Raw genomic sequence first — 15,115 nt, forward strand, 5'->3', positions numbered from 1 at the left:
AATTAAAGTCATGATAACATAATAGCCATTACAAGTGAAAGAAAAGCAAAACTAGAATGATTCACTCTCACTCTCACTTGTACTTGTACTTGATGAAATAAAAGTATCACTAGTCAGTGATGCTCCACTATCGAGCAGAGCGAGATAGTGTCGCTCAATAGTGTCAACTTCATCCTTCTCTCTTCTTCGATTCCTACACGCTTAATGGACTGGCAATTCTTCCCAAAGCAATTGGCTCTCCCAAACTTGGCAAATCGTCACCCAACTTAGGACTCAATACAGGTGAAGTAATCTCATCAAAACTCAAATCCAATTTTTCATACAATTGGCCAATATTGCCGTGCCCACGATATGGTTTACTTCTAGACTGCAACTCACTGATTTTATCCTTCAATATTTTTTCCATTTGAGATTCATTCATTGAATTATGGAAATTGATACTGAATGCTTCTTCTGCATCGCGCGTAGAAAGATACTGGTAGTGTGGCAAGAAAGGTAATCCAAACAACATTGACTCTGCATTTGTTTTATCGCTGATTAAACGATGTGGACGTCCATATAGTTTGAATGCATCAATTATGGGAATGAAATTTCTCATCATTGTTTCAACAGCAGAAACTCCAGGATGAGGAACAGGCATGATATACATAGTATTTGTAGAAACAAACTCTTCAGCATGTTTTTTGAAAAAGCTAGAGTTTGTCTTGTTCAAATCAAATTGAGAAGTCAGCTTGGATAACCTCTTAGCGGACGCAACAGGAGTAGACTCGGATCTTTCTCTTGTGTACGTCATAGAACTTGCTGGCGAATGGCTAAAAAACGAATTTGTAGAATTCACTGAGCTTGACCTTGAGCGTGTAGCAGTGTTGTTGGTATTGGTGGGGGTAGCACCACCAGCTGGTACTTTTTCAGTTAGCGAGGAAAGAGAATTGTTTGACCCCGAACGTGACATTGAATGGTTTTTAGCAATAAGTTTCCTTGGGTCTTCATAAGGGAATAAATGTTCAAATTTCTTCCCCACGTATACTTTCCCACATGCATTCATGATTGAATTGAAATCAATCAAATGGGCTTGTTCAGGGTAGACATTAAACAAGTATGCCAAATCCGAAATATATGCAACTAAATATTTTTTATGAACCTTTTTATCTGATGGGTAAAATTCAATTCTTCCTAAATGATGTTTATCGCTTGGTAAAATAACCATAAAAACTTTAATCCATTTGGAAGAAACTTCGGGCAATCGAATATTGCACCACTCATATTGAGGAAATCTCTTTTTATGGCTTAGCAAAACATGAATATCCAGCAACTTGGAACCTCTCAATGATAATAATACAGCTGTAAATGCTTCATTAAGTTTTACATATTCAAATTTAGCCAAGATAATTGCACTTATCCACTTATTGAGATCGGTTGAATTGTGGAATTTAATCAAGACATTTTTATCCTCTCTATAATCTTGAAAAATGCGAATCTCCAAACCTCCAAGATTTTCAATTCTTGCATCAATCAAATTGATATATTTTGGCTTAAACTCGTCAATATCATCAATGATGTAATCATCGTTTGATGGTCTCCAAATGGCCAATTCATTACCGCTCAATTTAGCATCAACTTCGAACCATATTCTTTCATTCCCAATGAAACCGGGCACTTGGAACGATCCATGACAATATGACCTTAATCTCTGCGCATTCAATAAAGTAACAATTGGCCGAAACTCTGGTGACAAATTTTCAACCTCCATCTTATTCTGTAAAAGTAATGATCTCCCAGACATGGAGTTTATAGAAGCAGTTTCAAAGTCTAAACCATTATTGGCATCATTGGAGAAATAGATACTTTGGCGCACAAAAGCTGAAGGGGTGATTTTTGCTCTTTCCGATAAAGTTCTTCTTGGCAGATCATTGAATGTATCAGACAATTTTTGCAAATGGCGCTGTCTTGGGCTATTGTTATAAGTTGGAGATTGCAACGAAAACTGATCGCAAACCGAGGAGACCTCTGAAGCAGCATCCAGGGATACAAATGAGTTGAGTTTTGGTAACAAAGATGACGAGTTTTTGTTTGCAGAATCGGTACTGCTACTGCTATTATCACTATGAGCCAACAAAGTATAAGCTGGGACATTTTTATTGTCGGTTGTATAATTTGAGTTTGGTTTTTGCAGTTGGAGTTGGAGTTGGTGATTTTTTGGTAATGGATCGAGGATTTGTTCATCAAATGCAGTAGTTGGTGGTTGAGACAAGGGCGACCTTGCCCTTATAGGTTGCGATTGAGACGGAGTAATACCGCCAGCTGCGGCGCCGGCGCCGGCGCCCGCTGCGGCGGCACCAGAAACATAGCCGATGTTGTTACCGCCAACTGCGGCGCCGGCGTCTGCTGCGGCGGCACCAGAAACATAGCCGATGTTGTTACCACCGCCGCCTTCGCTGCCTCTTGGTACGGTTGCAAATTCTGGAGGAGTTACAAGCCCAGCATCATCATCATCATCATCATATCTTATTGTATTCTGCAGATTATAATTTGGTTGCAAAGTCGTAGAGTTATTAGCAGCAAAATTGCAATCGGTTGTAAAAATTTGATTGCTTTTGGTAGCACCCTGAGATAAGGAAGACTCTATTCCAGAAGAAGAAGAAGAAGCCAGCACAGGCTTATTCTTCTCCCTCCTTAATTTCTTGGGAGAGAGTATACTGAAAGCCATAATATAAAGAGCTAAAAGCTAAAGATAAAGTGCCCTTACTTCCCTTGCTTGTAAAAAGAAAAGAAAATGGCAATAACAGAATCCAAGAAACGGCTCTTGTGGGTTTACTTGTATATTTATATATAGCCCAGATAGTATGGGAGAGAGAGAGAAAAAAGAAAAAAAAAGCCGCAGTTCAACCTCTCTCTCTTTGTATGGAGGAAAATCAATCTACGTAATTTCTTGAGCTTTGCATACTGTACATGGACAAGACAAAACTGCATAAGCCAATAAAGCCAATAAGCCAATAAGACTTTTATCCCTTTACAAAATACTTTGAAACTTTGCTGTTTCGAGTTTGGAAAGAAATAATATGGATCTATTAACAGCAATGTGATTTAGTGAGAGCAATGTGATTTTGTAGAGCAATATATTTAGTTGCTGAGAGCTAGTCGCTCCGCTTGACAGTGTCGCACAGGGAAATATCAATCTATTAGTTTTTTGCTTAACAGAGCAATACATTTAAGGGCCTAGATAATTTTCTGCAAACTTATTCTCTCATAACCTAGTTTTAAAGTTGTTTTGAAAAAGAAAAAAAAGATATGGCTCATGCAATTATCCGTAATAGCAAATATATAGAGTAGAACTGTCTATAGTAGAACTGTCTATAGTAGAACTGTCTATAGTAGAACTGTCTATAGTAGAACTGTCTATAGTAGAACTGTCTATAGTAGAACTGTCTATAGTAGAACTGTCTATGTACGAGGGAATATAGAACTGTCTATGTAGTAGAATTGTCTATGTAGTGGAATTGTCTATGTACGAGTGAATATAGTATATGTTGAATTTGTGCACTCTAGAAAAGTGTTGGATCTAAAGTCTCACTTAAAGGTCTCGTACCCAAGCCTCAATGAAATGTCCCCTAAGGATGAAATTCCAATTCATCTAAACTAAATTAGCTCTATTACACATTAGCTCTATTACACATTATTTTTTTTGGGCTAGGCTATATTTTTTTGGCTAGGCTATTTTTAATCCTGGAAACAATAACCCAATTCAAATGGATATTCCGGACAATCAAAATAGTAAGAAAAATTTTAGTTTGCGTAATTTCTATTTTCAATTATGTCATTACACATTATTCACTATGGGAGATAAGAAAATAGGCTAAACAAGATAATCAAACTATAAAAGAGTACTTGTCTCGGGACTGGCACCACTATCAAGACTTGTCTCAGGACTGGCAGCACTATCAAGACTTGTCTCAAAACTGTCACAGCACTATCAAGACTTGTCTCAGGACTGTCACAACTTGTATCAAAATTTGCATCAACACTTGTCTTTTTATTTTAATACATAGTCCTACTTGTATCTGTCTACAAGATAGTGCTGCTCGACAGTGCTGCTAAACAATGTTGCTCCACTATCTCGCTCTGCTCGATAGTGTCGCTGCATATGCACGGTTTTCCTTTTCAGCTTGATAGTTGCTTTTTTAGCTGATAGATTCAATAAAGCGGCTCAAACATCACTATCTGATCTCTATTGTTTTATCCAAAGCAATTTAAGAAAAAAAAAATAAAAAAAAAGATTGCAAAAAACTTACATGAAAGAAAGATATAGACAATATTCGACACTATCGAGCAGAGCGACACTATCGAGCAGAGCGACACTATCGAGCAGAGCGACACTATCGAGTAGAGCGACACTATCGAGCAGAGCGAGATAGTGGAGCAACATTGTTTAGCAGCACTGACTAGTACCACCAGATCATTATATAGAGGCGCGACACTATCGAGCAGAGCGAGATTAATTCCGTAATATGTCAAAAGCCTACTCACTTTTTAGAAAGCACAGACATGCACCTGGAATGTATCTAGCATGGTGCACCCGGAATGTAATCTAGCATGGTGCGTGGCAACGCTGAGAATCCAACCCCATTTTGTGAAAAACTAAATGTAAAATATTATTCTTCTTTCCCCTTTTCCCCTCGTAAAGTGTGTTTCGACTGCATTGTAACAATGCAGTTGAAAGTTGAATTAGGAAACAATTAGATTAGAGCATTCTTGATGAAAAGAAAATTCTATTGTTTGTCTGCGCATGCCTGTAATCATCATTCATGACACTATCGACCGACACTATCGAGCTACCCCACTATCGAGCAGAGCGAGACAGTAGAGCAACACTGACTAGCTGCCACCGACACTCTGTAACTTGTTACCACACTATTTCGCGCTGCTCTATAGTGAGGTAGCTCGACAGTGTTGCTCGATAGTGTTGTCCAATAGTGGAGTAGAGTATTTATCTACCAATTAGAAAACTTCTTTGCTCGTTCTTCAAAACTCAATGATTTCAAATCCTCATCATGATGTACTAAATCCATAAACAAATCACTTCTTAATGGTTTTCCAATCTCCTTATCCTTTTGTAGATTTTGAACACTTTTGAAATCTTGATTACGAATCAATTTCAACTCTTGAGAATGTAATTTGGTGAATTTATGAGTCTGAAGCCATTCCTTAAGGAGAGCAGGATTTGATGCTAATAAATTCAAGTGGTCCTTTACCGATAGTTTGTTTATAGCGTGTAATTCCCCATATGTGAGTTCTTCACTTGATATATCACTGTTTTTTCTATCAAGATGGCTTTTGATGATTTTGGTGTCAAACCATAATCGCAAGTTATTTAAAAAAGTAAATGCTCGATGATTTTTCTTGGATAAAGACAGTAGATTGTACTCATCATTCAATATGGTGATGAAGTTATAAGGAATGTAACTTATTTGATTTTCAACCGTTGTTCGCACAAGTGGGCTTATTTCAGCATACGATGTGAAATGATTATTTCGACAATTATAAAGCTGCAATTCACTATTGATTATTTCATAGTTTGCATCTTTTCCTGCTTCACCGCCTCTAGCATTTTTTACTCTCATTTGGGCATCCTTGCCTAGCTGTGAAACCATTGAATCGTATCTCGATGGCGATTTTGCATCAGTCATTGCAAGAGCAGTGATGTCAATATATAGTCCAGTATCAACATCTATAAATCTCGCGTCAATTGCATTATTACCATTTCCCTTGATTCGACTGGTAATTGAAGATCCAACATCCACAAAGTATCTTCCCATACCATCAAACTCACCATTTGCATCAGCAGCATTTTCAATAACTAATGTTTGATTAAAATGTTGGCCGAGCTTGTACAATTCAGCTATGGGCATTTGTACATCAATATCAGTATCCCAAGGAAACGCCATTCCATTCCAATACCAACTAAGCAACGAGCCGTGTGCTATCCACGTGATTATTCCATGATTGCGCGCGAAATTGAGATAGTTCTTGACTAGTCGATGTAACACAATGGCCTGTTTATCCTTGCCAACAGTCAAACCGTTGAAAAATCTCCAATCATAATGCTCTCCTTGCCAATCATCAGGAATAGAATTCAAAAGTTTAGCTTCGTAAAAATATTTTGGGGGATCGGTATTACCGTGGCTGAATTTGAGTGAGCTAAGAAATTGCTGTTCCATATCAGAAAGCGGTAGTTTGCTAGAAGATAGTTGGTTAATTACAGTTTCCGGATCAATATTGAAATCAGCTTTTGGAATTCCCAACACTTGATAAGTCAACTCTTGTTGCGTGATATGCTGCTGTTGCAATTGTGCTGAAGAAATCAACGAATTATAATTATGCAATACATTAACCTTTGTTGGATTTTGTAAGTTGTTGATCATGTCGTTGTACAATATCGAGTTTTCCAATTGATTTAAAGGAGTTTCAACATTTGCTTGAAACGAGCCATTATTTGTTAAAAATATCAATTTCCTTGGTGATGGAGCTGTGGAAAACAAGTACGATTTACCTAAAAGTTCACGATTTTGCACAGTTTGTGGACCTGTTTCTTTGATAATCTTGTATCCAAGTAAAGAATCAGGCTCGTATCGGCAATATTCCTCCACTTGTTTAATTTGTGAACCTTTGATAAGCTCAGTTTGTGATGAGATATCAAAGATGGTAGAGCATACATTTTCTCTTGTATCTTCGATATTGATTAGAAATTTATAAATCTTTGATAAGTCGACCCAGTCAGACCAATGGAAAGGAACTGATGAATTTACATTTTGCAAGTATTGGTAATATATTCCAATGGTAAATCGTGAGTCAAATGGTTGTACCATAGGGGATTCGATATTTTCAAAAAAATAGGAAGGTGTTTCAATTTCGAAAATCAGTGTATCCTCTTGTTTAAAACCTGATTTCTCTAGATTCCATAGCATACTAAGTTTATCGTTGGTAATTGATGTTTCAGTAATTTTTTCAACCTGCTTTTGGAAAAAGGTATTTGAGTCAAAGTCATGTTTTGAGGCTAGTAAATTGAAATATATTTCATTGTATTTGAGGTTTATTTTTTGGTCTATTAAATATGAATACTGTCGGAGATTTGGTTGAGATAGTATTAATTTTATTGATATAAAAATGGCATAAAACACTGTAAGGAATAAGACTAACTTGATAAATATTCGTCTTGGATATAGCTTTATCATCTTTGAAGAGGGAAAAGCAAAGGGCTATGTGCAAAGGGTAAAGGACTATGTGCAAAGGGTAAAGAACTATGTGCAAAGGGTAAAGAACTATGTGCAAAGGACAAAGGTCAAGGTTAAAAGGCACTAACCTCCTTGAAGGGAATAAAGCTGAAATAACGAAAAAGGAAAAAACCACCTAAAAATGAAAAAGCACCAAGGAACACCAAGGAGTACCAAAAAGCACCAAGGAACACCAAAAAGCACCAAGGAGTACAAAAAAAACCAAGGAGTACCAAAAAAGCAGAAAATAGGGTATCAATAAGTAGCCCAATTGTAGTAAGGAAGCTTTAACTATGAGCTTCTCAGTTGAAAATAAAGCTCTTTGTTATTGTGGGAAAAAAAAGGAGTCGTTTTTGAAGGTTATTTTATATTATGATAATGAGTAACAAAGAATTTATTATGAGTATAAAGAGCTCATTTCTTGATAGAGACGGGCAGAAAGATAATTATGTAAATAGCCAGTATGTTTTTGTGTGGGGAGGAAATTAATACGGCTGGTTATTATAATTTTAGTCTTTGTGGAAATCTAGATATAGTAAGTTTCTCTTGCATGAGGAAAGTTCGATAAAAGAAAAGTCCATCTTTTCTCTCCGTCTCTTTTTTTCAGCTTATACCAATTAGATTTTAGTCTCTCTCTTTCTGTGTGTATATATGTTTTGGATCTACGAGAGGCGTATCCTTAATAACAGGGACATATGCTTGTCAATAGAAACATATCCTCGATAACACAGATCTCTCGTCAATATCAGATTGAATCGGGAAAGAGGTTGCGTCTTTATTTAGTAATTTTTTTTACTAATTTTTTAGCCTTTTTGCATTTTATGTATAATTATTTTTTTTCTTCTTTCCTTATAAAGAATTTGAAGTATTTGGTCGCGTGACAAATACTACGCAGATCTTACAGGCTCCTAGAGTAAAATTTTGGTTTGTATGAGTTTGTACAAAGATGGGAATTTATCCAGTATACTTTCACAACAGAGTTTGTTCTCTTTACTGGGAAAAAGAAAAGAAAGTGGAATGAGTAGCTAAATTAAGAGGAGTCTTAATGTTAAATCGATTAGCCGGTAGAAATCAGAATTTTAATATCTTTGTATCGTATTTAATTAATATTGATAAATAGTATTTGGATGAATAATAATATTAATCACTTTTCTTAGGCCAAGAAAAATTGAAATCGACACACGACTCGGATCCCATAAAATTGGTAGCAATTCAATACAAATATGGTTTCCCTTGCAAGGTTGTTGTTCTTTTTTTTTGGCAAACTTGCAAGAGAACAATTCTTAGAGTTACTGGTGCCTTGTAGAATTAGAATATAGTTTCTTGTCCAATATCTAGTGCCTTGTTTAAAACCTACAGATACAATCTACAAAGTTTGTGGTGTGTATTTTTCAGCTAAGAAAATTTTCTTGTATGTAAATCTTTCACAGTTTGGGAGATCCAAATTAGGTTTTTGTTTCACTATGGTATATTTCTCATGCTTTTGTTTCACTATGGTATATATTTCATGCTTTTGTTTCACTATGGTATATATCTCATCTTTTGTTTTTCTTGTATCTCCATCTCACATTATTGTTTATTTCCAAAATGGAGAAACGACTTGGCTTGGTATTTTGCTTTGTTATATTATACGAAAGTTAAGCAAGATCCATGTTATCGATAAAGCCCCAGTGCTAAATTTTTTCTTATCAAAAAAAAAAAAAAAAAAACCATCTCTACATACTGCTCCCTAGTGTTGCTACTCTCTACATACTGCTCCCTAGTATTGCTACTCTTTACATACTGCTTCACTAGCTCGCTTCGCTCCATAGTGTTGCTACTCTTTACATACTGCTTCACTAGCTCGCTTCGCTCCCTAGTGTTGCTACTCTCTACATACTGCTTCACTAGCTCGCTTCGCTCCCTAGTGTTGCTACTCTCTACATACTGCTTCACTAGCTCGCTTCGCTCCCTAGTGTTGCTACTCTCTACATACTGCTTCACTAGCTCGCTTCGCTCCCTAGTGTTGAAAATGTAACAGTATTCTAATAACTTTGTGTAATATCTACGTTATAGTATCCCTATCATCTGTAACTCAACTTCCTTATAGGCTACCAAGATTGACACTTTTTTAGTTGCTCATCAGTATTTACAATTATGATTGTTCTCCACATTTGTTCCTGTTCCCCAAAAGTCTATCCCTGTAAAAAAACAGTTTGCAGTTTTGCAATTCCGTGCAATTCTCACTATAATTCTATTTCTCTTAAAATTATACCTTCTTCACTTTGTGAAAGAGTATCCAACAATAAAACACTAGGATTTTGTTGACTTATTCCCTCATACTCAACTTGCAAATCACTTCTCTCTATACCATTATTTAAAAACTGTAAGATACATGAACTTCCGCCATATACTATATCTTTTTCTTTGCCTACTCTGTTACAACATATAACAGTTACTTTATCCAGTTTATTCCACCATTTAGGCATAAAACTATTCTTGTGAGTTAAAAAGGGGAAAAATCTCAATATCCAATAATTGATAGTCAGCTGACACGGTTCATTGGACGGCAATTCAATCTGTTTACATTCTGCAATCTTCTCCTCCTCGGTTAGTTCAGTGTTGGTAGAAGGCGATTTAGGTGAAAGCCAAGCCATGGGACATATGATCAATCTTGACCGGCTCGAATAACATGAGCAACTGAACTCAAATTCATTAAAATCCGCTTCGAACTTATAAGGATTAAGGTCCATGCATATCCCGAAATTTGTAGTAACCAACATCGGGGTTTTGTCATTTGAGCGGGAAAAATCCACATCTATAGCGGGGAATCCCTTGACCGGGTTTTCATTGCATCCCCAAACTTCATCTGTTTCATATAAAAAAGTTTTCCTATAATTGTGTATTAGCTCTCCATTTCGATTGAAAAGAGCAGCTGAATTGTATATTTTGCCATTAAAAATTTCGGGGTATCCAATAACCGTGAAACACTGATGAACAATACTTAGATTTTTGGCAAAATTCAACGATACTCCATAATTGGTAATTGACTCTAAATGCGGCTTGATGTGCAATGAAGAGGAAAAGTTATATCCAGTGAGCGCTAGTTCCGAAAACACAACCAAGTCTGCAAACCTACTATTATTGTTGCTGATATTGGATAAGAGCGATTGCACTTTTTTTATATTTTGTTGTGGTTGGCCCAAGAGTGAATTTATTTGGATTATTGCAACCTTCAACTTCATATCTTCATTCCTTTCTTATTACTTGTCATAAATGTCCGATCAATATGACTGGTATTGTATCTATCTATGTGTTTCACTCTTCTTCTCCGTAGAAATTACCTCTTTTGATCAGGACAGAAAAGGAGGAAAAAAGGAACCCAATAAAAAAAAAAAAAAAAAAAAAATGAAATATCTTGACTCTAGATTTTTCACATCTCCGCTTGAGACACGTATACCTCTTCTTCTTTTTTCAAAGTTGAAAGTTTATTTTGATAACGAGTGGAATACTATAGAAAGGGAATTTCCCATCAATGTGGAAAGCTTAATAGCTACTTTCTCACTCTTTGTCTTTACTTCTTCTTATCTTGAAGTTTTTATTTTCTGACAATAGATGATAATGGGGTATGAAAAGGGGAAAAACCTCAAAGCTCGATGTCTTATTTAGGTTGCCTCGGTATCTCAGTAACGCAGCGCCTCAGTGTTGTTATTTGATCAAATAGCTAATTTGCTATTGTTTTTGATTTGCTTTTATTTCTGGTGCGTCTTTTTGCAATTTACACCACAGCTTACATTCAACTGAGACTTGCATGTGTATTTTCTAATGATTCAAAGAGTCAAGTAATTTTTCTCAAAAGAAATACATGCAGCAGATTAAAATGAAGGATCTCTTCCCAAGAGGCTGGTTTTACCCTGCTATCTAATTTCTTTTGCAATAATTTCTTGAAAACCTTACTCTCTACAATTGTTCTTTTAGAGATTTTATAATTGAGTTACAAATCCAAAAAGCTTCATCTAGGGTCTTTATTGAATCTTAACTAGATGTAAAAACTGATAAGAAAAGGTTGAATACCGGTTACATTTTGTATTCAATAATGAAAAGATCCCCTTTTACATCACACTCAATGAAGATGTTGTAATTTGGGAAAAAAAATAAAATAAAAATGACGATAAAATTTTTGCAAGCAAGTGGAATATGTTTATTACACCACTAATCAAACTGACAACTTGTAGCAACATATATTGTATCGTAGTTAGAATGTAAAAAGAAATATGCAGGAGGTAAAGTTTACTTTTCAGTCTTTACTTATCTTTGATGGTCTTCAAACCATCAAACACATAAATTTCTGTAACTGTGATTAATGTTTAATTTTCAAATGACAGGTTTTTCAACAATGTCGGCAAGAAAGATTTAATTCCTTCTCTCCTTCCCTTCCTCACTTTCCTTCTCCCCTTCCCTTCCTCACTTTTCTTCTCCCTTTCCCTTCCTCACTTTTCTTCTCCCCTTCCCTTCCTCACTTTTCTTCTCCCCTTCCCTTCCTCACTTCCCTTCTTTTCTTTCCTTTTATTGCTACTGTTGTCTTTTTTAAAACCCAACAGCATCCCTCTTCTACAATACCAGGTTGAGCAATTTCATATAACCCCTGTAAACTGAATTGGAACCATTTACATAGAAATTTTTCAATACTCATATCTCACTAAGCCGATGATCTTAACTCAACCTTATCTGGAAAAGGTTTTCTACAATTCAAAGTAATGTAACATTAATATTGGTAATTGGAAGAATGTGCCTGACACAATGCTATTATTTGTAGGATTATCAAAAAAAATAAATAAAACAATTGGAAACTTAGTTTCTAAATACCAGTGACCAAGAGTATTCCTTTTACCCATGTTTCTTCCTTTCTTCCTTTCATCCTCCCTTTCCCCCTATCGAAAACCTTAGCTTTCAGTCTAGAAACAGAAGGATTTTGCCCAACAACCAACTTATTTGTACTTCTGCAGTGCACTGCTGCCGTTGCCGTGGCTACTGTGCCTGCGGCTACTGTGCCTGTACCCTATTTACGTATTAGTATATTGGACCCTGCGCATAAATAAGCGTTGTGTAAATTAGATTACCGCTTTTGGGTTTTGTAACATAATTATAAAATGCATTACGGAAAAGGAAAAAAGAAAAGAAATGGTTGGGTCGTGGTGGAGGAAGAAGAAGCGCATACAATAAGGCTACCCTTTGGCGTAGTGTCACGTATATAAAACAAAAGCAGATTCCCCTTCCCTTTGTCGGTTATGACGACAAGGAAACAGAAATCACATAGTCAGCTTCTTACCCACCCAGATAAGCCTCGACCACACCAAGACAAAATTTTTTCATCGAGATATTTGACAGGGAAGAAAAAGTAAAAGATTGAGATCAATCTTAATTTGATCAGTTAACGAGTGAAAAATAAAAAAAAGTTAATTGACTATTTCCATTACTGGAACTTGCCCTTTTGAAAAAAAACAAAAAAAAAGAGAGAAAGACCCGTATTGGACATTGACCATTGGGGTCAAAAGGAGAAACAACTTTGCCAGTGTGACAATAACACTGTTTACTAGGATCTTCTTCATATTCTACTAATTTTTCTTTTTTTTTTCCCAATAGAGTAATTGATCTCTTGTTTGAACTATTTTCAATATTCCAGATTTACTATTAATACACAAGGAGAATCGTCTATTTCTACCTCAAATAGTTAATGTACTCAACGTACAGTCGTGACCATATGTTCCCGTATGTTACACCATACACCTATCAATCGTCAATAGCCACATCAACAACACAAAGAACGGCAATAACAGCCTCGTCGTCGTCATCATCATCAGCAACAATAACTGATCCTGATATCGCTTTAACATCAGCGTCGCCTATGTGTCATATATCAGCACCACCACCCGTATTCCCTTTATCTTCAAACTCAAAATCACATTTTGAACCAACATTGGCCTTCTCCGCTTATGAGATTTCGATATTGAAAAAAATTTGGACTTCTTTAGAATTGTGCATCAATTTTGATTCGGTGTCGCCCAAGTGTAAAAAGTACTATTTGAGTTTCGAATATGATGAAAAAGTTAGACGAGACTTTGAATCAAGCTTGGCCACCTATGTATTCAACTATATCGTGCTAACAGGTAACTCTTCTAGCTGCGAAATGGCAGAAGCTAGTAGAACCAATGCAATACAAGCGTTGAATTTGCTTGACTCCTTTAACTTTATGATATCGGAAGCTACTCTCAAGGAAATTATTAATGATTATCAAATAGGTCCAACGGTGAATCTTATCAATAATATCATTTTTGATCTCTCTCATGGTAAAACCATTAACCAGAAATTTATAATGGATCTACTGATGAGGAATACTCGAATTTACGATTTAACATATTTGGATTATAGCGTATTGGGGGAATGTTTGATATTTGCAATTCTTGACTTTTTGAGAAAAGATGTGGATGTGGATGTGGATGTGGATGTGGAGACTGAAAACACTAGGGCTATTCATAGCGAGGAACAGTTGATTTTTAACAATTTCATATCTAAACTATTCAGTGCTCTCATATACTATGGTGAGGAAAAACAAATACTTGGCACACCACAAACACAGGCACAGACACAAACACAAACTCAGACACAAACACAAGTAGAAGGAGAAGCAGGAACGCTTATGCCATCTCTACCACCGCTACCATCACTTCCGCCATTACCAACACCCCCAGTAAAGGAACAATCTGTACTTGCGGATACTATATGCAAGACCAATGAAAATAAGAGACATTCAACTGTGCAATTACAAACATTCCCGGGCTCTATTCGAAGTAGAAGAACAACCTCGTCAAGTACATATTCTTTAATTGATTCATCACCTACTGAAGGAGCATCTTCATGTATGTCGTTTTCACAATTGGACGTGACATCAACTTATTCAACAGTATCTACTGCTCCCACTACAGAAGAGTCGTACGCTAATGACAAAAAGGAGTTTCCTTATAATGACGAACATAAAATGTCCCAGGAAGCCTACGATGAATCAGATTATACAGCTGAGGATGCTACAATTACAACTAATACAAATAAAGCTATTGAAAATAGTAATAGTTCTTCTAGTGAGGAAGATGATTCATATGACTATCTCAATCTGTTTGCCGCTAATGCTACTGAAGAAGAAACCTTATCCAATCATGTAAATGACACTAGCATTTCCAGAACAAATGCAATGTCTCAACCGATCAAGCCCAAGCGTAATAGCAAATGGAGTCCATTCAGAAAGAATAAAAAGAAGATTTAGAAATTTAAAGGGGGGAAAAAAAAAAAAAGTATGTGTGTATCAAAAAAAAAAAACATAGAAGGTCCAACAGGGACCTCTATTTAATCTGGTCAAAAATTTCACCCTCGATTTAAACTAACAAGCGCGAATTTTTCCAAATTTAGAATAAACTACAAGGGGTGTAAGTGATACAGACATGATTATTTGCACGATAACACCACGTAGTATGGGAACCAGAGGATTATCGCTGACACAAAGCAGTAAGGTTATAAAAACCACAATCTCTTCAGGTATGGGTAGAATGAACCAAAAAGTATTAAATTAAAAATAGGTACGACAAGATCTGGTGATGTCCTTACCTTGAATGGAATTGATAAAACAAACCCTTTAGATTGGATTGAAATAATTTATTTTTTTTTTTTTTTAATAGAATAACATAACATCAAAGAAAACTGTGCCAAGCCTGTGTAGAAACTATGTTAAAAACTTGTCTTCTATATAATCTTTGTAAAACCAACATTTACTTGGGGGGGGGGGGGGGGGTTTTTTTATTTTTTTTTTTTCGTTCTCG

The 15,115-nt window shown here is 36.0% G+C and overlaps 4 protein-coding genes across 4 annotated transcripts; 1 reads left to right on the forward strand and 3 right to left on the reverse strand. All coding sequences in view use genetic code 12, as the record gives it.

The window, feature by feature from the left end:
- Window positions 1-193: 193 nt before the first annotated feature.
- KGF56_002792 (uncharacterized protein) lies at window positions 194-2,707 on the reverse strand (the record flags this gene model as incomplete). The annotated part of the gene is made up of 1 exon (XM_049324059.1): window positions 194-2,707. One exon carries the CDS (start codon window positions 2,705-2,707, stop codon window positions 194-196), a length of 2,514 nt encoding a protein of 837 aa, XP_049180140.1.
- Window positions 2,708-4,988: 2,281 nt separating this feature from the next.
- On the reverse strand, window positions 4,989-7,229 carry KGF56_002793 (uncharacterized protein; the record flags this gene model as incomplete). Its single annotated transcript, XM_049324060.1, has 1 exon — window positions 4,989-7,229. One exon carries the CDS (start codon window positions 7,227-7,229, stop codon window positions 4,989-4,991), a length of 2,241 nt encoding a protein of 746 aa, XP_049180141.1.
- A 2,264-nt stretch (window positions 7,230-9,493) lies between these two features.
- On the reverse strand, window positions 9,494-10,492 carry KGF56_002794 (amidase; the record flags this gene model as incomplete). Its single annotated transcript, XM_049324062.1, has 1 exon — window positions 9,494-10,492. The coding sequence occupies one exon, from the start codon at window positions 10,490-10,492 to the stop codon at window positions 9,494-9,496; it is 999 nt and encodes a 332-aa protein (XP_049180142.1).
- Window positions 10,493-12,981: 2,489 nt separating this feature from the next.
- Window positions 12,982-14,565, forward strand: KGF56_002795 (uncharacterized protein; the record flags this gene model as incomplete). Its single annotated transcript, XM_049324063.1, has 1 exon — window positions 12,982-14,565. One exon carries the CDS (start codon window positions 12,982-12,984, stop codon window positions 14,563-14,565), a length of 1,584 nt encoding a protein of 527 aa, XP_049180143.1.
- Between the last annotated feature and the right edge of the window lie 550 nt (window positions 14,566-15,115).

Source organism: Candida oxycetoniae (genome assembly GCF_023343755.2).
Source record: "Candida oxycetoniae strain CBS 10844 chromosome Unknown scaffold27, whole genome shotgun sequence".
NCBI lineage: Eukaryota > Fungi > Ascomycota > Pichiomycetes > Serinales > Debaryomycetaceae > Lodderomyces > Lodderomyces oxycetoniae.